This window comes from Trichomycterus rosablanca, chromosome 1, assembly GCF_030014385.1.
Source record: "Trichomycterus rosablanca isolate fTriRos1 chromosome 1, fTriRos1.hap1, whole genome shotgun sequence".
In the NCBI taxonomy this organism is placed as follows: Eukaryota; Metazoa; Chordata; class Actinopteri; order Siluriformes; family Trichomycteridae; genus Trichomycterus; species Trichomycterus rosablanca.
The window spans coordinates 22,060,124-22,083,936 of NC_085988.1; the positions used below are offsets into that span (position 1 = coordinate 22,060,124).

The following is a 23,813-nucleotide window of genomic DNA, read 5'->3' on the forward strand; positions in this document are numbered from 1 at the left end:
CAGCCATCAGGGAATACTGTTTCCATGAAAGGGTTTACATGGTCTGTAACAATGCTTAGGTAGGTGGTACGTGTCAAAGTAACATCCACATGGATGGCAGAACACAAGGTTTCCCAGCAGAACATTGCCCAAAGCATCACACTGCCTCCTCTCCAGACAACAAACCAATTAACTATTGACTATTGTTATGGAATTCCCAAGAAAATAGTAAGTGAGTGTATATATCTATCGCTGCAACAATCCTTAACAGTTTATGCCAGACGTCATATATTATCACTCAAGGTCCCACGGTCCACCAGCTTGCATTCTGCTCATTGTAATCTAGTAAAAGCAAATTCAAGGTGCTACGTGTGACTCATCCAAACCTTTAATTGAGCATTATACCATATCACCTAACCCTGCAGTTCACAAAAAAAATAAAATAAACAAAAAGGCTTAGAAAAGTAGATCATCTGTTACTGCATATTTATCATAGTGAATCATTAAACAAAACATAAAGACGCTGAGGTGACAAATCAATATAATATTAAAGCCCACCACCACTGAGCCCCAGGGTCGAGTCTCAGCTGTGCCACTGGCCCGTACAACTCTAACCGCTCTACAGAGATAACTGGCCGTGTCTGAGGGATTGAAGGCCAGATGAGGTATTGCTGTATTACTGCTACAGCAGCAACTTTTAAAACGTGCTGTCTTTTAAAAAGTGATGAAATAATACTTCAGTCTAGAGCATTCCTTCGCAAGCGTTATGGCTGTATGTAGCAATATCAACATTAGAAGATAAAAAGACAATCCGGTGGCTTCACACAAATCAAAAGAAGCATGTGCTAGTCTGTGACCCTCTATAGCCAGTATGACAAGGTTTGGACGTGTTTATAATGCCGTACATCAATGCAGAGATACCACCAAGATTTCTACCCCCAAGCTCATTTCAAATGGACCAACAGACAATGGAAAAATGTTTGTTTTAAGTAAAAAAGACGTCAAGTTCTGAGTGCTGAAAAGACCCATCCAGACTGTTATCAGCGAAAGGTGTAAAAGCCAACATCTGTCATGGTATGGGGGCACATCAGTGCCCACAGCATGGATAACTTGTATATGTGTGAAGGTACCACTAACACAGATTTTAGAGAAACATGATACCATGTTCTCACTGGGAAGTCCATAATTATTCCAGCAAGGCAACATCAGGCCTCATCTGGCATGCGCTACAGCATGGTTTTGAAGACATAGAGAGCATGACTGCATTGACTGGCCTGCCTGCAGTCCTGATATGTCTCCTATTGAAAATGTATGGCGCATCATGAAGAGTAGAATCAGATATCAGCAGGCACAATCTGCTGAGCAGGTGAAGTCTCGAACCAAGCAAGAATGGACAAAAATTCTAGTTGCAAACTGACACAATGCATCACATTTTTAAAAGTGTTACAGGCATCAAATTGTATATTTGTTTATATTTACAAAATACAATTAAGCTGATCAGTGAAAACAGTGGAAATCTTTTCTTTCTTCTTTTATTAGTTAAATAAAAATGTAATATTATTTTAAATGCATTGAATGGAGAATGGAGTTCTAATATACATCACCAACATATCAGTGATTTATTTAGTTCTTGTTCACCAGCCTGCCTTTGCCACAGGTAGTGTAAGTGCCATTTTGATGCTGTTAATTTACATAATTACATCTTCATTGAGGCATGTTGTGTCTGTTAATCCTGAGTGTGTGTATGGAGCTTTACAGCAGAGATAAAAGGCAAGAGTTCTATTTTGGGAACACATGTGACATCTTTTCTGGGTTCTGCCGGAAAGATAATGGAGTCGTTCTTTTGGAGCTGATTTTTGACTGCACACTGGTACTGGTTCATTCATTCATTCATTGTTTGTTTTACCACCACTTTCTTCCTACCTCTGTTCGGGATTCGGACACAGTCTCAATGTTTAAGTCTAGACTAAAAACATATTTATTTTCTCAGGCTTTTGATTAGTATAGACAAAGGCGCAGAGCTTGGGAGTTCTTGGTCATAGAAACTTGTGGTGATCAGGGAAGTTGGGTTGCTGTCGTTCTGCCTCTCTTGTCCGATCACTCCGGTTTGGGTAGGAGAGGTGGGCGCTGATGTCCTGTGAAAGCCTTCATGACCTTGTTACCTGCTCGCGCTCCCTTTTAGTTATGCTGTAATATTTAGGGCTGCAGGAGTCTAAAACTCTCTGTAAAACTGTTTTACTCAACTAGCATTGTACATTATTAACTACATTCTCTATTGTTTTACTCCAAAGGCATTCTGATGGAAATCTATTTACCCGCCGAGGTTAAGGATTGAAGTCGAGACTGCAGTGCCAACAGTGCTGCTCCTGCCGGATGTGACGGGTCTGGAGTAATTGCACCAAGAATGACAAGAACTCACTACAGACTTTATTGAAGATTAGACCGAATAACAACTCTATTATTGTTTATTTATTTATTGCCAGTTATAACTTTTAGTTCATTTAATTCTGTGTTTGTATGATTTGTGTAAATCCTATTTATTTAAAGTATCCTCCAGACCACCCAAGAAGGAGGGGCCCTGTTGAGTCTGGTTCCTCTCAAGGTTTCTTTCTGTAATTTTCAGGGAGTTTATTCTTGCCACAGTCGCCCTCGGCTTGCTCAACAGGGGTTTTTGTATCTGTTGGTCCTGGATTTTGTAAAGTTGCTTTGAGACAATGTCTATTGTAAAAAGTGCTATATAAATAAAGTTGACTTGACTTTATTCTATTCAGAGACAAGGTTGGTCAGGTTCACTGGGAGAAAAGCAGGAAACACCCTGGACTGGTCACACACACACACACACACACACACACACACACACACACACACGCGCGCGCACACACACACACACGCGCACGCTCATACCTAAGGGGACTTTTTAGTAGCTCCAATTAACCAGACTGCATGTCTTTGGACTGTGGGAGGAAACCCACATGGACACAATGAAAACATGCAAACTCCACACAGAAAGGACCTGGACCTGTTTCTCTTTATTTAAGAACTGGGCTGTCACAGTAGTCAAATTGTGACACCATTTTTTTATTTTGTTAAAGTGCTGTTTAGACCACTGCATTTATTTTCCTGTTACTGTTTTTTTTGTTTGTTGCTTAGCCACAATATTGTTTAAACTTGGTTAAGCATCCAGTAAGTTAAGTTTATTGTCATTTCTTACCAGTGAGGGGCCTGAACCTTGCAACCTGCCTTGGATTAAAAGGTTGTTTCTTTGTTTGTTTTGCCTGAAGTAACTATATTTCTGCGCTTAAAGGGCATGATAGATAGATAGATAGATCACAACCCATTACAAACCTATAGTGCACAACCATAAGGAAAGGAAAGATAATTAATAGAAAACACAATAAGGAGGGAATATACATGGGCTCCGTTACATACAAATACAAATAAGGAGCTTAACCACAATATATATATACAGTATATATATATATATATATGAGAAACTGACCTTGACCACAAACAAAATTCTTATTTTGTTTCTTTTCAAGATTTGCATCTAAGCAATGACAAGACAAAGCAAAATCACACATTTATTCCTTAAAGTGATCTAAATAAAATTCAAGCAAAACGCTTGACAGAACTGTGCAGTGGAGTGATAGAACTCCACTGTTTGTGTTTAGATTGTCTTAAAGCTCAAGAGATTCAACTCATTAAACAGAAACAGAGAGACAGGACACAGACACATTAGAAAAACAAGCTGCCATAACACTTCATCAGGACTGGCACAACTGCATGGATTAAAGAAAGAAAGTAAAGAAGGGAGGAATGAAGGCATAATGATTTTTCACGTCTGCTACAGGCCTGGCTAGGAGCTCTACAGACACGAGTGGCAGAAGAATACCAAGAGCATATCATGATCCTGAGTTTAAGCTCTCTATAGGAATCCAGCAATGGCTGCTAAAAATGAAACGATTAGCATCTTCTCATGTGTCTGAGAAGTGTTAGCCTGTTCCACTGTGGGTGTCATGTACTGTATGTGGCTAAGGCTGTGAGTGCAACATATTATTTATTTATTTATTAGGATTTTAACGTCATGTTTTACACACTTTGGTTACATTCATGACAGGGCAGGTAGTTAAACAAGATTCATCAGTTCAAGTTTAATGTCAAACACGGTCTTGGACGTCTTTTGGAAACCGTAGCTCCTGAGGGAAACCCACACAGACACAGGGAGCACATGCAAACTCCACATAGAAAGGACCCGGACCACCCCACCTGGGAATCAAACCCAGGACCTTCTTGCTGTGAGGAGACAGTGCTACCCACCGAGCCACCCTGCCGACCCCAGTCACTGATCAAAATCTACTACTATTATTTATTCATACATTCACTAAGCACTTTATTAGGTACATCTATCTAGCACCTACATTCATTGATTAATTTAAAAGCTACACATACCTTACAGATGAACTCTGTGGGTATACAAACTAACTGCTCTGAACACTTTGGCCCCCTCCAATAAAAAAGTAGCCCCCATATGACCTCCATCGACCAGATGTTTTTTGGGAAATGGCCTATTCTCAGCACTGCAATGACACTAACATGGTAATAACATGATATGGTGTGTTGTATTGGTATCAAGTGAGTGTATCAGGTGCAGCAGTGTTGTTGGGATTTTTAATTCACCTCAAGGTCAATGACAGTATAAGAAGAGTGTGGGTATAGGTGCAGTGTGTGTTCTATAGGGGTCCCTTTTGAGTGATAAATAGGATACTGCAGTGAGCACGCATATAGAGATACCTCACATTTGCAGCTTTAACAGTCTTTAGTGTTCTGAGAAGGCTTTTATAAGAGTTTGGGGAATGTCTATGGGACTGTATGCCCTTTTCATCATGTTGGATGAACAATGTTTGCAATTGTTGTTCCACTTCATCCCTTTTTATGTTGCCTTATTAGATATAAAGCATATGATAACAGATTTCATACATCTGTTAAAAATGGGAGTGGCTAAAACACATGACCTCACTAATACCCACATAGTTTTGGTCATATAGTGTACATATAGATAACAAACATGAATTTAAAAAAGTCAAACCTACCGAAATGTAAACTAGTAGATGTGTATCAATAGCCCTGACTGCGTTTGAGCAGCAAGAAGAGTCCAACACTACATTCAGTGCTGAAAACAAAGCCAAGGTTCACCTCCAGCACTTGTCTCATATCTCTGTTCCATCAAAAGCCGGAGAGTTCAGAATAAATTCAACAGACTGCAGGGGTAAGGATGAGACACTAAAAGATGAGACTTGAAGATTCCATTCACAACACAGCCCAGAAGCCTGAGTCCAATAACAATAACTTCAGTCATCACAAAATAAAACACTATTCTGTCATTCTTTTATCAAAACAAATACATCAAAGGTATACTGCTACCCAGCGGTGCAAAAACAACAGGAAAAATAACACTGAAAGCAGCCTTAATGTATTAATTATATACACAGCGTACACTGTCTGGTTATTGTGCTGAGAACACAAAAGTTGAATATACATACACATGTTATGGACAAAAGTCTGTTAGTGTGTGGGTGTCTGACAATATATCATGTAGTCTCCTGTCCTAAACAAAGGGTCAGTACAAAGGGTCAGTGCAAATGTAAACAAATAAAACAACACAATTCTGACTGATCACTGTGAATGGAAATTTTATATTTTATTAGTTATTTGCATCAAACTTATACGTTTCTGCTTTCTTAGTTCAATTAGCAGAGGTAGAAGAGACTTTTGGAAGGTTACTTAGGGGCAGAGATATGTTGACCTTGGCATGGGCTTCTTGCTTCCGTGGGAATGCATGGGTGTCGGGATGGTGTGTGCGGGGGTGCATGCACAGTTTTGATACGGGTGCATTCTTGTGGAGGTACGCCATGTTTCTAACAAACTAACTATTCTTGTAGGATGATAAGCAAGTTTGATGTGGAAAGTTGACCTTGAGTTGGGTCGCTGAGAAGAGTTAGCCTGAAGGGGCAGTAAAGTGGGGTATAAATACTGTGATAGGGCAGACAGGAGGCTCTCTCTCTCTGTAAAGCTGTGTGAGCGGTTTGCATTGAGGTTGGCCCTCAGCTGAGTAATAAATTGATTATTTGCTTTTATCACTATCCCGGTTGTCTGTGTCAATCTTTAAGGGTTATTTTGAATTCCCACAACAACACCTACTTAATATGATGTACCATTTAAAAGAGAGACAGAGAGAGAGAGCGGGAGAGGGAGAGAGAGAGAGAGAGAGAGAGAGAGAGAGAGAGAGAGAGAGAGTAGTACATGTAAATTTTTTCTTTACTTGACACATGAAATAAAGCTAGATTTTACTGTTCGTGCCTTGGTGACCAACAAAAACACACCAGCACAGTAGAGAGGGAAAAAAAACAAAAATAAAAACAAACAACAAAACAAAACTAAAGTGAAAACACACCAACAAAAGCAGCAGAAGCTAAAACAGTGTAACAAGGGACAAAAAAACACATCATAAAAGAAAAAAGGTCACCCCAGCAAAAGTAGAAAACAATAAAGCAATAATGCACACAAAAAGCCAGCGGAAGTAAAAAACACCTCAACTACAACAAAATCACATCAACAACAGTAAAAACACCAACAAAAAACACCTCAAGTAAAAGCATCCCATAAAAGAAAAAGGTCACCCCAGTAAAAGCAAAAAACAAGAAGTAAAAGAAACAACAACAACAAAGTAAATGCAATAACACACACAGAAAGCCAGCAGAAGTAAAACAACAAAAGCTAAAACACCAACAAAAAACACCTCAGCAAAAGTAAAACAACCCCTTAAAATGAGCAAAAACACACCAACAGAAAAAACACAACAGAAACAAAAACACCCCAGTAAAACAACAACCAACCAGTCAAAGCAAAAACACACCAGTGAAAGCAAAAACACATCAACAACAGTAAAAGCAACAACCAGCTAGTCAATGCACATCAACAACAAACAGCAGAAAAAGCAAATAAAAAACACCCAATAGTGATGGGTCGGTCGCGAACGATCCGGCTCTAAGAGCCGGCTCTTTAAAGTGAACGACGGGATCCGGCTCCTCATTGGGAGCCGATTCGTTTTTTTTTTTCTGTCAAAGCCGCACGTGATTGGTCAAGATACGTGGTGGCGTTTGTGTGTTTACACTGAGCAGGAGGGGAGGGGTTACACACACACACACACACACACACACAGACAGCGTGCACACGAACAGGAGGGAGAGAGAACTCAGCGCTTTACACAAATCAAATCAAATCACTTTATTGTCACGTCACATTAACACAGGTGTGAAAGGTGAGTGAAATGTTCAGGTGCTCAGTCCCTCACAGTTCCAATACACATTAATTACAAAAAATATACACATATACACATTAACTTACACAGCCAGACATTACACGCTGGAAAGGTGAGGAAAATGAGTGAGAGGAAACATAGTAAAGTTTGGACTCGAGGAACCACTTTTACAGAGAAGTTCAGGCCCACTGGTGGGAGACCAAGTGTTCAGTCTACCCACATCTTATACATGTGATGGCACATAGACTGTGTATCTGTCCCCTCAGAAAGAATCTTTTTTAACAGGGCAGATCATAACAGAAAGGAGAAACAGGATCAACCCATCAAAGATGAGCTCCTTGGTTTTTCTGAATGCTAATCTTCACTAAACTATCTTCTTTTTGTTTTGCACATTTTCATTTATATTTTGTTGAGTGTGAGTGATGCTTTGTTGATGTTGTGTTGTTTCACTCTAGATGCTTGTTTATTTTGTTTTGTTTATTAGGATTTTAACGTCACGTTTTACACTTTGGTTACATTCATGACAGGAAAATTCACCTCACTTGCATGTCTTTGGACTGTGGGAGGAAACCCACGCAGACACGGGAAAGACATGCAAAAACCACACAGAAAGGACCCGGGCTCTTCACCTGGGGCTCGAACCCAGGACCTTCTTGCCGTGAGGCGACAGTGCCAACCACTTAGCCACTGTGCCGCCCCACTCTAGATGCAAATTTACAAATAATATACACAATCGGATCTTTTTGTCTAATTGAGATGGGTCTTTGTTTTTGTATTTTATAATTTATTGTTGGAGCACTCTGTTCCATGTTGAGTATATAAATAAAGCAATTTAAATAATAAACATTTAATACAATGTTTTTTTTACATTAGTAATTCATTTTACATGTAATTTGGTAATAAATTAATTCAAGCAACAAAAAAATCTAAGGAGCCACTTGGGAGCCGAAAGAGCCGGCTCTTTTTAGTGAGCCGAGCCAAAAGAACCTGCTCTCTAAAAGGAGCCGAAATTCCCATCACTAACACCCAAACAAAAGTAAATTAAAAAAACACTCCAGCAGAAGTGCAAAAAACACCAGCAAAAGCAAATTAAAAAACACTCCAGCAGAAGTGAAGACACAGCAGAAACAAAAACACCCCAGCAAAAGCAACAACACAGCAACAAAAATAACACCCCAGCTAAAATAAAAACACAGCAGCAAAAAAAAACATTCCAGCAAAAGTAGAACACACCAGCAGAAACAAAAACATCCCAGCTAAAGTAAAAACAGCAGCAAAAGCAAATTAAAAAACACGTCAGCAGAAGTGAAAACATGACAACAAAAACACAGCAGAAACAAAACACCCCAGCAAAAACACACAAAAACAACACACACACAGCAGAAACAAAAACACCCCAGCTAAAATAAAAACACGCCAACAAAATTCAATAAAACACCCCAGCAAAAGTGAATAAACACCAGCAAAAGCAAATTAAAAAATACTCCAGCAGAAGTACAAATGTCAACAAAAACAGCAGAAACAAAAACACACCAGAAAAAGCAAAAACATATAAACACACACACACACACACACACACACACACACACACACACACAGCACAAACAAAAACACCCCAGCAAAAGTGTAAACACACCAGCCAAGTTGAACACACAACCACGTTACAATGAAAAGGGGAGGGTCTTGCTGATCACATGCTTGTTGTTGATTTGTTGATTGACTACAGAACTCTTGGCAATCACTGGGCGCTGTAGCGCTGTTCTACATGACACTTTGCTGAAAGTATAAGTGGAACACAAAAAAGAAGCAGAGACAGAACTGTATCTCACAGAAGTGAAAGTGGCAGCCTATCCAAGAAACCACCTACTTAATTACCACACAGAAGGAGTATTAATATAGTATCACTGCTTCCATTAGCACACACAAAAAGACATGATCAGACATATTCTTCCCCCACACAAACACACAGTCATACAAGAGTCAGAAAGCTCTGCCAAATGTCGCTGAGTGGCACCTTGAGCTTCCTGTGACACAAAGAAAAACCTTTTTACAGTCTGTTATAGAGGTTCACTTATTCAGACCTTTCCTGCTGCATGCTAGACAAAGCACCCCCCTAAACACACACAGGAGGCGCTGCCGATTCCTTCAAACACAACCTTTATCAGTGCCACACTGACAGCATGAAGTAAACAGCAGAAAACAAGGTAGGAAACGGCTAATTGGTTGTTGCTTTGTCAAAGCTCTTCTCAGCAGCTCGGGCGGAATGACTGAACGCAGCTGTCTCGGCTAGGCATCAGCGTAAGCCTTTAGGCCACGTCTCGGCAATCACTTTGTGTCAGGCCTCATCTGAAATGCCACAAGGTCTTAGCGCTGACGCTGGCACAATGCAGAATGACACATGCCTCCTCACAGCTATGTGCACGCAGCTGGCACCATGTAGGCAGACTGGAATTGCAGAGTGAAGTGTTACTGTATGGCCCTCTTTATTGAGCCAGAGGCCTGGTATGATGTTTATTAAAATAGCTTTGCTGCAACACTTTGCTAATGGGCTAACAGCATGGCTAAAGTGCGGAGGTGCACGTAGCTGCTGGGGTCACCCTGATGACTGTAGGTCTCTTGGCACATCGACAGAGGGTGGAAGGCAGTTACGAGGCAATCATTCGGCTTTTCGGATCTATTTCAAAATGAATACACATAATGAGTGACACAGTGAAGAAGCGGGTGCTCTCTACACCAATAAAAAAATAAATAAATAAGTAAAAGCACTCTAGCAAAAGTGAAAACACACCGAAAAAAATAAACCACAGGGGTTTAATAATATTAATAATAATAATATTAATAATAATAATAATAATAATAATAATGATAAGGTGCCCAGGTGGCGCAGCAGGATATTCCGCTAAGGGCTGTGTGCGGGTCGTCGGAGGCGAGAGCAGAAATATACCCACCCTGACTGCAAATAGGGATCCCCCAGCAGTGGAAGAAAAACTGACTACACTAAATAGGGAGAAAATGTAGAAATAAAATTGAAAAAAAATAATAATAATAGCAATAATCATAATAATAATGATAATAATAATTAAATAACTAAACATAATTTTAAAAATGAGCTCTAAACCCACAGGGGATTAATAGTGATAATAATTAATAACTATTGAATTATTTTTTATTATTGTTAAATAATAACAATAATAATAATTAAATAACTCAATGTAATTAAAAAGATATTAAAAATAACAGAAACAAGAACACCACAGCACAAGTTAAAACACACCAGAAAAAAATATAAATAAATACATAAAAACAGCAGAAACAAAAACACCCCAGCAAAAGTGAAAACACAACAGAAAAAAAAAAAAAATAAAAAAATAAAAACAGCACAAACAAGTAAAAACACACCAGAAAAAAATTAAAATAAAAAAATAAAATGGCAGAAACAAAAACACACCAAAAAAGTGGGCACTTTTCAGTTACCACGGACTACCATGGCTCCCACAATCACATTTATTATATATAATAAATGTAATTAAAAGTAGATCTTAACTCCTCCATCCGGGTGGCGCAGTGATCTAATACACTAGTACACCACTTAGAAGTGCCTTTGACCTTGCCAGGTGTCTGACAGACAGAATTGGCATTGTCTGTGAGTGAAGGTTGTGCGGGGGGGGGTGCGACTGGCTTAAGCGGTGAAAAGAACGTGACCCCGGGTCAAGCTACTGGCTGGTGAATAATGAGTGTCCGGCTACAACTGAGCACGTGTCAGAGAATGGTGCAAGAGGCAGAGAATTGTAATACTCAACAGGAAATTGGAAGTGACTAGATTGGTGTGAAAAAAAGGTGCTTCACTGAACAACAAAGAGACACAGCGCAGCATTCCAAAAAGGGTTTCTTTTGTTCAGGGGCCAGCGGTATTCCAGTGCCACCTGCATGCTATGGAAACAATCTTTCAGAACTCAGGCGAAGGCATGCTAGCAACTTACTGCAGTGATAGTGTGCGCTTTACAAATGTGGAGTAGTAAGTGGTTTGGAAACAGAGGGTACTGGGAGGTTAAAGTTAGGACGAGTCTAAGGACCTGTGCCGTTATTTGAACATTATGTGTCTTTTCTTTTTATTAGACAAAAAGTAAACACGCAGATAGCTTTTGCATTGCTCCCAGAATTCTATTAAGATGAAATGTTTCGGCCAGCTCTTAAACCAGGCATGAATGGTCCTTGCTAGCAGTGAACTGTGAGTGGAGATTGGAGCGTCATTTCTCATTTTCAAGAAAAAAATTAGTCATCAAAAACTGAAAGAAATGTAACCAAGACAGGGGAGAGAAAAGAAAGAAATGAGAATGTTCCAGTCAAGAGTTTTACCATTAAATTACATTGCAAATTTAACTCACGATTTTTTTATAGGGAAAAGAAATATTGCATCAAATAGTAAATTGCAGTGTATACACAGAGTAATATTTTCTGAGTTAACATGGCCTGGGGTGGCTGGGTCTCAATGTATATCCTTTCCTGGAGCCCAAAATCCCTGACAGCGCCCCTGACAGCACCACAGCTTGTTTTAATAGACACTGTTTTACTAACAAGCTCAGAGTTTTGTGCAGTTATAAAAAAAAAAAAAAAAAAAAAAAAAAAAAAGACAGCTTAATTACCTGAGAAATGTCCCAATGTGTATCAGTACTGATACTGATAATCTAGTATTGACATTTTCATAGTAACCAGTTGCAACCGCTTGCCATCTGATGCCATTCCTGAGGGAACCCTTCTATTTATCCAGGCTTGGGACCTGTACTGACACACCACTCCTTCCCCCTTCTGGACAAGGTTCACGTAAAGGCAAGAAACAGAGATTCAAACCCCAGGAACTCAGGCACTGCTGTTACCTCTAGTATGACACCTACATTACACCACGAAAGCTCTCTCTCTCTCTCTCTCTCTCTCTCTCTCTCTCTCTCTCTCTATATATATATATATATATATATATATATATATATATATATATATATACAGTATATATATATATATATATATATAAATATATATATATATATATTTAGCGCATAACTCATATATACCGACCAGGCATGACCACTGACAGGTGAAGTGAATAACACACTTATTTGAGCGGGTTTGACAAGAGCCAAATAGTGATGGCTAGACGACTGGGTCAGAGCATCTCCAAAACTGCAGCTCTTGTGGGGTGTTCCCGGTCTGCAGTGGTCAGCATCTATCAAAAGTGGTCCAAGGAAGGAACAGTGGTAAACCGGCGACAGGGTCATGGGCGGCCAAGACTCATCGATGCTCATGGGGAGCGAAGGCTGGCCCGTGTGGTCCGATCCAACAGACGAGCTACTGTAGCTCCAATTGCTGAGGAACTTAATGCTGGTTCTGATAGAAAGGTGTCAGGATACACAGTGCATCACAATTTGTTGCGTATGGGGCTGCATAGCCGCAGACCAGTCAGGGTGTCCATGCTGACCCCTGTCCACCTTTATACAGCTCATGAAGGAAGTCATGTTACATGAGCTGGCTTGGTGGGTATATAAGGTGTGCAATAGGCTGTCTGCACATATATTCATCGTTTCTGTCACAGATAAAAGTGCCATGGGTAAAATTGTCTCCTCTGGGGCGGATGGGATCTTCCAGCAACACAATGCAACATGTCACACGGCTATAAATGTCCTACACTGGTTAGAAGAGCACGACCAAGACTTCCAAGTACAACCCTGGCCCCCTAATTCCCCAGACTTGAACCCAACTGAGCATCTGTGGGACCATCTCGATCACCGTGTTCACTCTATGAATCCTCCACCATGCACCCTCGAGCACCTGTAGGATGCACTGCAGTCAGCATGGCTCCAGATACCTGTGACAACCTACCAGGACCTTATTGAGCCACTCCCAGCCTGTCTAGCTGCTGTCCATGCTGCACATGGCAATTACTCTGGATATTCGCTGGTGGTCATAATAATGCCTCGACTGTGTATTAGCCCTAGCTAAGATTTGTTTGCTCAGAACATCATATAAGATGTAAAATGTCATGCCCTATGTGGGGTCCTGAGCTCAAGGGTAACACCCTGTGCCAGTGAATAAGGCTCGTACTAGAACAGTAGAGTGGAATATTCAGAAGGCAGGAGGAAAATCATCTCTGAAGTGATGTGTTTTGTCTAACCTACTTTAGATCTGCCTAAGAGAACAAACTCTCGAGTTCATCTCTGTTTCTCTTTTGTCTCAGTTCAGCTCTCGCAAAAGCAGCCTTGCTCCTCGGGGCTCATCCACGTCAGCACCAATCGATAGAATCTTCAGCCACAACTTCCCCAGAAATCACTTAGCAAAGGTTAATGCACACAGTGCAGCACAGGCCCAAAGCAGCACTGTCGGATTTCTCTGATGCCAACATAACACACCGCCAACCTTCACCTCCATGTCTTGCTCAAAAACACATGACTCATGCCACGAGTCATTTCTCACCAACACATGGACGACAATGAGTTTTTCAGATATGAAAAGCACAGCCTGGCAGGCGAGGGATCTTATCGTCTCTGTACTGCAGTCATGACACCGGCGGTGGTAAACGCTCAGTGTAACTCATACTCAGCGTGGTTGGAATATGGAGCTGGTAGGCTGATGAGCATGCACAATTATGATGGCATTCTGTGCAAATGATATGAATTATGCAGTATTATGCTCAAGTTTGTTTCAGAAGGGTTACCTAGCGACAAGACACAATCACCTACTGCAATCAGGCCGATTCCATGCTAAGACGATCATTAAAATGTTCTAGTGGGACTGGGCTTGAACTATAAACAGACATGAGGAGGTAAATCAGACTGTTCATTAATAAACAGTGGACAAGGTTGCAAAGGGTTCAGAACACATCCTGGAAATGCTAGTCCAAGGTTGGAATACATTTACACAGAGCATTGAAAAAGTGCATAATAATGAAGGAGTGATGAGCAAATAATAATAATAATAATAATAATAATAATAATAATAATAATAATAATAATAATAATGAGCAATACTACTAATGCTGCTGCTGCTGCTGCTGCTAATAATAATAATAATAATAATAATAATAATAATAATAATAATAATAATAATTAATAATAATAATAATAATAATAATAATAATAATAATAATGGATAGATACATCTCATTAGCCATGGTGCTTCATTAGCGAGGTTCCACCCCTGGCTATGTGTTTCGGTGCTGGTTTCAGTACTACTACTACTACTACTACTACTGCTAAAAAATAAATAATAATAATAATAATAATAATAATAATAATAATGTGAGTGTGAGGAGCATTAGTTTTCTGTGAAGGTGATTCCATGCTTAATAACACAATAAGCGGCCAACACGGCGACCCTCGGACGTTCACCCACTCCAGCACTGAAACACATAGGGGCGGAACCTCGCTAATGAAGCACCGTGGCTAATGAGATGTATCTATCCATTACGATGCTTTAACGAGTTTAAATCTGCATGGCTGGTAATTAGTATACTCTCCGCCTCAGAGACAGGCTAAACGACACCGCCTTGCATTTGCATTGCCAGAGGACATTAAATCTACTGACAGTCCAGATGCCGAGGATTGTTGCTGCTTAGCTGTTGCTTTTTCTCCCATTCTTCCACCATTAGAGAGCGGACTGATCAGGCACAGTCATGGTGGATAACAGCAGGGTTAAATGACAGATTGGGCAACAAATCTGTACTGTTACGAAAGACTACATTGCTGATTCTTAGTTACTAAGCAAATTAATTTAAGTTTTGAGCGAATTTATTATTATTATTATTACTATTATTGTTATTAATAATAATAATAATATAAGTGTTGAGTGAATTTATTATTCATCATAATAATAATAGTAGTAATAATAATAATAATAGTACTACTAATAATAATAATAATAATAACAATAAAGCCCTAATATAATAAGTGATAAGTGAATTTAATAATAATAATTATAATAATTATAATTATAATATCATCCAGATACCCTAATATAAGGCGTGATGAGTAATTTTAATAATAATAATAATAATAATAATTATAATAATAATAATAAAGCCCTAATATAATAAGTGATAAGTGAATTTAATAATAAAAAACAATAATAATAATAATTATTATTATAATTATAATATCATCCAGATACCCTAATATAAGGTGTGATGAGTAATTTTAATAATAATAATAATACTGCATATATTTTTTGTAATAGCAAGGAAATATTCATCATATATTAGACAGTCAAAGGCTTTGTATTTCTGAGCCATTTATAATGGAAATGAAGCAACCTGCTGTCTGTGAGATTCTTGAAACAATATTCATTATTCAAATCAATCTAATCAGGGCTCCGACATTTTTGGAATGATAAAACTGCTTTTCAGTGGGATCATAGCACTGCTTCAGATGAAAACATTGCACCATAATAATTGTTTTAACAAGCACAGCATCATAAACTAGTGCTGTGTGCCCACTGGCAAGTATGGAGTGCAGCATCACATTTATTTGCTGGGAGAAAAAAAAGAAAAAATTGGCTCGCTATGCCAAGAAAAAATTCAGAAGACTACAAATGAGTGCATTTAAATTGCACAAAATAAAGAGATTTTTTTTCATACAAAGAAATTTACTTTTATTATTTTTACACAAACTTATTTGCTTTGCAGTAGGTATTATTATTATTATTATTATTATTATTATATAATGTCTTTCAGCTGATCCCGTATTTAGGGCTCGTCGCAGGAGATCCACATGCCATTTTTAAATTGTATGCCTTTCCTGACGTGGCCCCTCTTTTTGTATCTGGGTTTGAAAACTAAAAAGTGCACCTCCCGATGGCTAGTCTGGTGCAGCCATCTTCCTCTCCGACATCAAGCGATCAAGTTCTGCAAATGCCCCACCAGCCGACAGAACAGCTACTATTCAAACCTCGGATCCCCAAATCACAGTGGTAGTGGATTAGCATATACTTTACTATCTTGCCACCAAGTCCATAAAGACATGGATGAGTGAGTTTGGTGTGGAAGAACCTGAGTCCTGACCTCAACCCGATAGAACACCTTTGAAATGAATTCGAGTGGAGACTGCGCCAGGCCTTCTCGTCCAACATCAGTGTCTGACCTCACAAATGTGCTTCTGGAAGAATGGTCAAAAATTCCCATAAACACACTCCTAAACCTTGTGGAAAGCCTTCCCAGAAGAGTTGAAGCTGTTATAGCTGCAAAAAGTGGGCCGACATCATATTAAACCCTATGGATTAAGAATGGGATGTCACTCAAGTTTATATGCGTGTGAAGGCAGACGAGCGAATACTTTTGGCAATATAGTGTACCTGTATTAACACACATCCTGTCATGTTCTATTTCTTAAGTATAGTCTTAAATACACACCTAGTATTACACAGACTTATAAACCATGAAAACCAACTAAATTTAAATGCACAAAAGGTTCATTTGAAAGGTCTGTATTAAAAACAATGGCTGGAGTCCAAATGTATTTGTTACCATACTGAATTCTAAAGTTTCTAATCCTGCATTTGTGTTATGTAAGAGATCAGGCTGTAGCCACTAATTTGTGCTAATGTACCTGTCAACATTGTCTAAACAGTAAGCCTACCGTTTGAAAAGATATAATTTACCATGTCTGATAAGTTCCTAAATGCAGGCAGTTAAGCATGCGTATTTACAAAAAACAGTTTATTTATTTACATTTATTCATATTCAGTAAGATCAGAATCTTAGAGGATACAGAGCCAACCTGTAAACAGCGGCTACAAAGCAACATTTACATTTTAGGCAGACACTTTTATCCAAAGTGACTTACAGTACTGTGACAGTATACTGTCTAAGCAACTGAGGGTTAAGGGCCTTGCTCAAGGGTCCAACAGTGGCAACCTGGCAATGGTGGGGCTTGAACCAGCAACCTTTTGGTTACTAGTCCAGTAAATTAACCATTAAGCTACAACTGCCCTACAACTGCCTTGAGTTATAAGTGGTCAGTCTATAAGAGGTACCTTTTTATTTATGCTATAACCGCCAAACCCAGACTAGTCCATCGGATTGACAGACGGAAGCTTGATTCGTCACTCCAGAGAACACATCTCCACTGCTCTAGAGTACAGTGGTGGCGTGCTTTACACCACTGCATCCGACGCTTTGCATTGCACTTGGTGATGCAAGGCTTGGATGCAGCTGCTCAGCCATGGAAACCCATTCCATGAAGCTCTCGACACACTGTTCTTGAGCTAATCTGAAGGCCACGTAAAGTCTGGAGGTCTGTAGCGATTGATTGTCTGCAGAAAGTTGGCGACCTCTGTGCACTATGCGCCTCAGCATCCGCTGACCCCGCTCTGTCATTTTACATGGCCTATCACTTCGTAGCTGAGTTGCTGTCGTTCCCAATCGCTTCCACTTCTTTATAATAGCACTGATGGTTGACTGTGGAATATTTAGTAGCAAAGAAATTTCATGACTGGACTTGTTGCACAGGTGGCATCCTATCACAGTACCACGCTGGAATTCACTGAGCTCCTGAGAGTGACCCCTTTGCTTGCTCATTAGGGGTTTTTGACCTGGAATTTATGATGCCCCATGGTAAAAAGGCGACTTGATGAGCACTGCCTAAACTATGTAGTGGAATTTCATGGTTTCCATAACTATTTCTGTTTTCGGGAGGTGCAATGAGAACAGACTCAGAGGAATCCCACAGGAAACCCCTTATAGACAGCGACCCGAGGCAAACTTCCAAGGCTGTGTTCCCAGGACCCTGTATTTGCACGACATCCACACTACTTGTAGATTCTCAGTTCAGTATTTACACATGGCTCTTAGTGCATGCAAGAAAATGAGTTGTGTGAACCGAGCAGAATAAATTAACACTGGCAGGCCTTGATCCCGCTAGCTGACTTTGATCCGTGCGTTTGGGTTCTGACTGCGACCAGAGCAGCATGGCTCATTTCACTTCCATTTCTATCAGTAGCAAGAACGCTTGGAGGGAAAAAAAATGCCAGGATGAAAAGCATGTCTTGGCATCGTTTTACTTCATTTGAGCCATAATCGCGCTCGTTTTGAGCCTTAGCTACCCCTGAGGCAAACAGGACCACCAAGCATCGGCACAACAAGGGCTTGAACGTGCGAAGCTCTTGGTGTCAGAATAAATCAACTGAGGATGTCCCGTCATCCGCGGAGGTGAAAGAATTAAGCAGAGCAAAGCTTTACACGATGACGACCTGGAACAGATAGGCTCGTTAACATGGCCAATTCTTTCCATCCAATTAACGTCTCGCAGAACGGCTCTAACGAGAGCCAAAATCCCCAAGGTGTGCTTTATATGGGTAGCTTTTCTGCAGGGGAGTGCAGCAGTAGACCAGTAAAGTCGAGTCTCTGCCTCTGGGATTCTTGCCAGTTCACTGCACAAAAGCCACAACTCTAGGTCTAAGTCTAGGTCAAACTCTAGCAGCCTGGATAAAAAGTGCCTATCACTCCTGCTGTTTGCTCTACAGCTTCCATATGCTCACACATCAATGACCTGCAGGGGATGGATTGTCTCCTCAACCTCCAAATACGTACAACTACACCAAACTCTTTACAACTCTCATTACATATTAGGATCTCTGATCATGCTTCCACTACCACTACTGTGAGGTTCCTCAAGGCTCAGTCATTGGTCCGTTATTATTATTATTTTTTTATTTAACTACATAAACTATATGACCAAATGCACACCCTCATTGAAAACAGCTGTCTAAAATCATTATAATAAAACCAGTGGTGTTTTTTTTACTTCTTTTAACTAATTTGGGAAAGGCCCTTTCCAGAATGATCATGACCCTGTGCACAAGACAAGAACATCAAACAGCACCAGAACCTCAACCCCTATCAAGACCTTATAAGAGAACTTGGAATGCACTTCGTGAGCCATTCCTTTTGATTCAACACCACAAATGCTCTTTGTACAGAACGGGCCAACCAACAGGTAGTACAAAGCGTTACTAGAAGAATAGAGACTGTTCTAGCCAGAATTATCTAGGCCCTAATGGCATGCATAAAAAAATGGCAGGATGAACAGCATGTCTTGGCATTGTTTTACTTCATTTGAGCCATAATCGCGCTCATTTATAGCCTTAGCTACCCCTGAGGCAAACAGTGGAGGCTGTTATAGCCCTAAACTGGAGAAAAAGGGTTCACAGTTTTGTTATGTGATGTCCAACAAGATCATAGTCAGATGATTACATACTTTAGGGCATATAGTGTATTACCGTTCGGCTTGTTCCAATTCTACTACCCGAAAACAAGGATTGCCAGAATGATCTCAGCGCTAATGTCATCCAAAATCTATGGCACACATCAGAACCTACTCGAGGGAGGCAAAACGAGTCCAAAAATATGTGTACTGATGACGATTTTATTTCCCTGTCGTTCACTCATCTGAATTGTTGTGTTACTTTTGATTAAACTCCTCCTGTTTGTTGCTCTCTTTAACCACAAATGGTTCACCATTGTAGTTCAATTAGCAATTTAGCCTTGACTTAGCATTTTTGCAATATTAAACCCTACTTTTTCAATTGATTCTGGTGTTACAAGCTAAATAAATACAATAAAGTATCCTAAAATGAACTTGATGGACAAACTCATGTGTTTTGTTAACACAAAGCTTTATGCATCGAGTTAGTTGGTGATCAACATAGTCTTTTCAAATCCCAGTTAGCAAGCTAAGCTAATAACAGTGAAAACATGTCTTTTTGTATTTATTCTATTGTAGTTTATCTGCACTGTGTATATTGTATCATCTTGCACTTTTTGTCTATGTTGCACCCTGGTCCTGGAGGATTGTTGTTTCGTTTTAATATGTACTTGTACAGAGCTGAGATGACAATTAAGCCTCTATTGAACTCTTGAACAAACAAACAAAAACCTCAATGTTCAAAATTGGTTTAAAACTCTGCTGCCCAGCTTCTTAGCAATAACTGATCCTGGAATTAAATTACATCAATTCTACACTCCAAAGGTCCCTCATTAGATAACACATTCAGTTTCTTACATCTTAGTTCTCTTTAATTTTTGACTTTTCTCCTAATCTCATTTCTATTATAACTCAATAAAACTAAAATTTGAGGGTTTTTTGGGTCAAAGTAAACAAGAAAGTTTTAGACTTAAGCATATTTCATCACTTCTTTGCACGCTGGTAGTTTTTAAGGCTGAAAAAATAATTGCTTGTAGTGCTATTATTAATGAAATCACATAATTCGACTATGGCAACATCCTGTTAAACTGTTCCCTGCTAAAAATATTGAACATTGTTTTCCCCATAATATTCTTTTTTTCTGTGCAGAATAAGACAGAGCTTTCAAAAGCATAATCACTTTTTTTCCCAAGTGAAAATTACATCCGGTAATTGCACACATACAATCTGACCGAGTAAACAGTGCACATAAATAAACTAATAGAGCAGAGCTCCCCAATCTTTGATCCCATCCACAGTAAAGCACCATAAACGAATTACACAGTAGCTTTATTTTTTTTACTTTAGGGTTAAACATTTTCATCAGCACAAGGCGCCATGAAGTAAAAGCCTGGTAAACCAGGTCTGAGAGGTACACAAGAACAAATACACTGATGACCAGAAGTGATTTGCAGATCAGCAACTATGTTACCAGTGCATAAACAAAATGTGACACAATGCAGAGTTTGTATTTTTTAAGATTGTTTAGGTTTGTTTTGATCAAAGCGTAAAGCTTATGTCTTGAACTAGCTTAGCATCTACTATTCTGTATGTAGGACTCAAGGAAGACAGACATCAAGGCTCTTTTCTGTACTAGCACCTGGGTGGTGAAGGGCAGTGGTAGTTCAATGAACAGTGCGTTTGTTTGAAAGCCTAGTGAGCTGCCTTGCTGCCTACTGCCTACTTAGGCAGCTGCCTCATAGAGAGGATTCTAATAAGACATTGAACTCATCAGGCAGATTGTTTAGATGCACTACTCAGACAGAGATTACAGCGACACAGTTTTCACTTTCTAAGCTAACACAGTTTGCTTTAGACCATTTAAACCAATGGGCTGATGCAACACAACCTGGTAGCATGCCAGCTAACATCTCCCTCGGTGTTCTGAAAACGGATAAATTGTCACTGACAAGCCTGAATCTGCAAATGAATTCCACGTGTGCACCTTTATACAAATAAAAAATCAATGAGAATTTATTTACATTTAAAAAGAACTGTTAGTTGCTCCGCATTTGTTTGTAATTTTGTTTGCCTTCACCGCTAAGGAAGCATCGGACGCTCCCTCATTATTCAGTCAGATTATCGCTTCTAATTAAGGCACCTTAGTAGGAAGCATTTTAAGGGATTCAAGAATTCGGACAGCCTTCTTCTCTGGAGCGCACATAACACTATGTAAAATGCATCTATGTAGTAAGCTTACTAGATTTCAAACAGACCCAATATGTCTAAATAATATAGCTTCCTGCTGATACTATGATTATTAGGGACAGTGGTAGCTTAGCAGTTAAGGTACTGAACTAGTAATCAAAAGGGTTGGACCCTGTGCAAGGGGTTTTACCTTCAATTAAAATACATTTAGTCATAACTGTGAGTCGTATTTAATAAAAGTGTCTGCTAAATGTCACAAATGTAAAAGTAAATGTAAAACTAGCCGCTCAGGTGGCGCAGCGGTAAAAAACACGTTCACCAGAGCTGAGATCTCGAATACATCGTATAGAATCTTGGCTCTGCCTGCCGACTGAGGCTGAGCGGCCACATGAACAATCGTTGTTCAGATAAGGGCGGGATTCAGCCGGATGGGGACCTTCTCTCTGACTAGTGCGATTACGACCTCTGCTGGCTGGTTGGTGGCGCCTGCACGGAGATGGGAAAGGAGTGCGGTAGAGGGTGTGGCTCTCCGTACACAGCTCTGTACTGCACTACACTTGTCAAGTGTAGGTGATAAGATGTTCGATTGCTGTGCACGTGTCGGAGGGGGCGTGGAGCAGCCTCGTCCTCCCCAATCAGGAGGGGGGACCAGCATTAGTGAGAGGATTAATTGACGGGCGGGTTGGAGAAAAAATAAAATTTAAAACTAACTTTCCTTACCGGTGTCAGTGCAGCTTTTTAATTCTGTATCTTTATTCATTAGTAGACTGAACAAGGCACAATTACTGCAATCAGTCACAGCTTTAGTAAATCCACATTGCACCCTGTCACACTTGTACAGGCTGAACACACAGGTCAGGAAAACCACTCAGAAACCATACTAACAAGAAACCTTTTGGCTACATATGTACTTTGGAAAGGTTTCTGCTATGACAGCTAGAAAAACAAGGCTGGCTACCAGACTGGATACCAAAAAAACAAGCACGCGCACACACACACACACACCATCACAACTTATAATTCCCGATTGTCTTAGCTTTAGTCAGCAAGCCTTTTTTACAATGCATACCATTCACACAGCAACTCCCCAGCCTCCAGTTCCTTTCACTACTCACACTGGTTACCACTAACAAGAAGAAAACTGCTGAAGAAGATTGTTAATCTGCTGTGTTTACCTGGTGGGAGATTCGTCCTCTTCCTCTTTTTGCTTCCGGTGTCGGTGCCGTTCTCCAAAGGACACTCGGACACCAGAGGCACATTGGAGCTGGTAAACTGCAGTGGCTCGTTGTTGGTTGCAGGGTCAAAGGATAATGGGTTTAGTCCTAAAACAAATAAAAAAGACATGAACTGTTAATGCACCCTAATATTTATGTCCAACATAGAACTATGTCAATCAACCAATAAATCAGAGTGGTAAAGTGGTATAACAATTACAGATGCTGTTTGAAGGATGGGGTGGGGGTGGGGGGAGGTTGTTATTAACTTAGACATTGGACAAGAAGGGCACTATCACTGGACTCTTCTTTTCACAAGGCTGTAGTATCCACTACTACAACAACACATATGAAGAAACATACTATACACAAGTGTTCCTCTACCGCTTGTACTCGAGCCTTGAACCAGACAGTAGTAGTCACTGTTGCAGTAGCAAAAAGGTGATACCTTTTGGCTTTCCCTCCTTCAGATGCAGACAACTGCATGTGTAGCGCACCTGAGAAGGCTAGTGACATCCCTAAGACATAAACTAGACTCTCAGCCATGGTGAATTAGCATAATAAACTGCTGTTCCTCTTTTTTTCCAATTCCTGATCGTAACTCCTCTGCAGCATTCACCACCACACCTTAACCAAGGAAAGCCACAGACTAGCAATCGTAGGCTACTTCTTATCGCCTGTCAGAGGTGGAGTCTCAGTAAGAGTAAGTCCAGCTACACTATTCCATTAATAATGCAATAAGGAACCCTTTTGACCTTCATTCAGACTCAGCTGTGCCTGTTGAATGTCTGGCCAAGTCGACAGCACAGCCGAGATTGAAAGTTGAGAAGTCGAAAGCATTAGACCACTACGCCCCCACATCATTGGAGCAGGAATTTACAAAGCAGTCACCATGTGACACCCCTTAGATGGTTCACAGTTTGTGTCTAAGAA

General features: G+C 40.0%; 1 protein-coding gene across 2 annotated transcripts in view; it reads right to left on the reverse strand.

Moving 5' to 3' along the window:
• The window catches only part of enox2 (ecto-NOX disulfide-thiol exchanger 2), a 616,994-nt gene that overhangs the window by 270,944 nt on the left and 322,237 nt on the right, over positions 1-23,813 (reverse strand). For both annotated transcript variants that reach the window (XM_062990318.1, XM_062990353.1), the window contains one exon: positions 22,842-22,988. In XM_062990318.1, coding sequence (XP_062846388.1) covers positions 22,842-22,988 — 147 coding nt within the window. The remainder of the gene's footprint in view (positions 1-22,841; positions 22,989-23,813) is intronic.